The sequence below is a fragment of the Gregarina niphandrodes genome, assembly GCF_000223845.1.
Source record: "Gregarina niphandrodes unplaced genomic scaffold scaffold00054, whole genome shotgun sequence".
Taxonomy (NCBI): domain Eukaryota; phylum Apicomplexa; class Conoidasida; order Eugregarinorida; family Gregarinidae; genus Gregarina; species Gregarina niphandrodes.
In genome coordinates this window covers 49,735-52,307 of record NW_011645821.1, presented here as the reverse complement: position 1 = coordinate 52,307, position 2,573 = coordinate 49,735, and the positions used below count along the sequence as shown (strand labels likewise).

General features: G+C 55.0%; 2 protein-coding genes across 2 annotated transcripts; both read right to left on the bottom strand.

Moving 5' to 3' along the window:
• Positions 1–417: 417 nt before the first annotated feature.
• On the bottom strand, positions 418–1,062 carry GNI_166960 (hypothetical protein; the record flags this gene model as incomplete). The annotated part of the gene is made up of 1 exon (XM_011134910.1): positions 418–1,062. One exon carries the CDS (start codon positions 1,060–1,062, stop codon positions 418–420), a length of 645 nt encoding a protein of 214 aa, XP_011133212.1.
• An 834-nt stretch (positions 1,063–1,896) lies between these two features.
• On the bottom strand, positions 1,897–2,259 carry GNI_166950 (integrase core domain protein; the record flags this gene model as incomplete). Its single annotated transcript, XM_011134909.1, has 1 exon — positions 1,897–2,259. The coding sequence occupies one exon, from the start codon at positions 2,257–2,259 to the stop codon at positions 1,897–1,899; it is 363 nt and encodes a 120-aa protein (XP_011133211.1).
• Between the last annotated feature and the right edge of the window lie 314 nt (positions 2,260–2,573).

The following is a 2,573-nucleotide window of genomic DNA, read 5'->3' as shown; positions in this document are numbered from 1 at the left end:
GGGGGATAGAGACGGGGAGATAGCGAGAAAACGAAAGTGAAACAACGAAGTAGTAGTAGTGGTGAGATAGACGTAAATGGAGTGGTTAACAAATCAGGGTACGTAGACAGATAGATGTACGTGATGTGAAGTGATGCGCTGTTAAAGATTAGTTATTGTCTGAAAAGTGTGTGCGCACACATTTGGCATAGCATGTTCCACACCAGTACGTCGGCAGACGACTGACCGAGGATACCTCGCTATGCTCCTCTGTTCTAGTTGTTAAGAAAAGTTTTGGTTGCTACTCTCTTCATTAGAAACCCCGAACTTGTTTATCGTTGGGGCGATTTTAACCATCATATGTCGCGTCTCCGCGGATTGCCGGTGCCGATTGAAAGGCAAGTCAAGAATTGCTCGGCCTAAAAGTCCCGTGACACTTCAAGCCTGCGGTGCGTCTTCGATGGCCTTCCACACCGGAATCTTCCAGTCCGCCCTCCGATCGATGGCCGGTCTCCAGTCCTCAGGTACGAGTGGCCGTATTCTGTCGGCCTCGTGCTTACTCAGGGGCTGCGTGTAGCCCAACGATACGGTAGTTCTGAGTTTCTCACCCGTCTCCTCTCGCTCGCTCACAATTGCCTTCAACACATCCAACTGGTCACCAAATATCTCGCGACACAGCGCCTCCACCGCCTCTGGCGGAGCCATATCCCCTATCCTGTTCCGAATCACTGTCAGCAGTGCCGCCTCCGAAAGCTGCAGACGTTTGTCGTTTAATTCATCTTCACACCGCAACACCATGAGGCGGTCCCATAACCGGAACCAGTTGTAGTCCTGATCAAACCGCCACACTTCCGTCGGTATTGGCTTCGAGTAGGGCGTACCTGTGACGGGGGAGCACCTCAGCTCATGCTCAAACGCCGTCTTCGGCCCCAACGCCAAAACCTTTACGCAGGCCGGACCCACCCACAACAACCCTGTCTGCGCCACACTTTGAGTCAGCTTCGGTCGTAAGCCCCCGGCGCATATCAACGACAACAGCTCACCCCACCGCACGCCCCTCACTTCACTCCCCAACGAACGCATTTCCTACCACCAAAAAAAAAAATACACACTCGCCGCAAATTGTCCCCCGCGGACCGTTGTATCGCGTCAGGAGTGTGTGTCGCCATGTTGCCCTCCCAAAATACCATGGCAGAACGCCAAAGACCATGAAGCAGATCGATCGAACCTGGACCAAGACGCTGCTAGATCAAGGCAAAGAACTACCGAGCAACCCTAACTTTACACTACCGTTACGGATAGTTAAAGATCGTGTAACCCATGACTGTAGACCACTATTATTTATTACTACTGATGGTCGCTTTCCCAACACCCAAAGCGCTTTCCCAAAGTTGCTGGCCGCTGGTTACACGGGCCCAGAGGCTCAGGGTGCTTATATGCTAATCAAAAAGCCCAACTTAAAGACTACCTAAGAACGGCTAGAACTGAGTTACACGCTCGATCCCTACGACCAACGTGGCGGGAGTGACCAACGTGGCGGGAGTGACCAACGTGGCGGGAGTGACCAACGTGGCGGGAGTGACCAACGTGGCGGGAGTGACCAACGTGGCGTCTCTGGGCCATTGAGCGACGAGGATGCGGAGCATGGGTCATTGAGAACTACCACTAGGTCTCCTTGTTTGAGGTCGTTTGGACTATCTTTTTCCAGGGGGCGCCCCCTGAGCATTACCTCCGTCATTCGCTCTCGGAGCCGCGTGTTGTGATTCTCTCTGCGCTCCTCCTCCGTCATTGACGGTGTCATCTCTTGCAGGGCGTCGAGCGCTGGGGGTTTACCGAACAACGCCTCGTACGGTGAGGTACCTATCGCTGAGTACGGCGTGATATTGTGGAGGCGGGTGGCTGAGTCCAGCATCTTCCCTACTGCCCTTCGTGCCACATTGCGTGCAGCATATTCTTTAGCTCGACGTGCGAGGCCTCAGTGATGCCGTTCCTCTGGGGACGGTACGGGGCGGTTACCAGATGTGGGCAACCTAGATGTTTGGTCACCGTCGTGTGGAATGCGCCCTTGAAGATGGAGCCGCCGTCGGTGAGCACCGCTCTCGGCGTTCCAAACGCCACTACCCAGTAGTGGTAGAATGTGCGGAGGGTCTGGGCTGCCTCGAGGCTCGGGACTGCCCTCGCTAGCATGTACCGTGTTGCGTGATCGATTATCACAAGGACGTTCCAGCTCACGCCGCCTACGTGGACGGGGCCGACGTGGTCGAGCGATACGACGTCCATTGCGGCTGCCTGGCCAAGACTGCCGGTTGGAACTTGAAGTTGGTGGACGGGCGGTCTCTTCAACCGTGCGCAGATTAATCATTCGCGGATCATTCTCTCGACGTTTTGAGAGCATCCGGGCCAGTGGTACAGTGACTGGATGCGCTTCCGTGTTTTCCCTACTCCTAGGTGCCCACTCGGTCCGTAGTGGAACGCGATTACCAACCGTGTGCGTAGCTTACTGGGGACGAAGATTCTGCCGGTCCTAATATGTATCCACCACAGTCCGTCGTAGTGGAGGCCGGTGATGTTGGGGTTCCCTTCCTCCTTGTAAG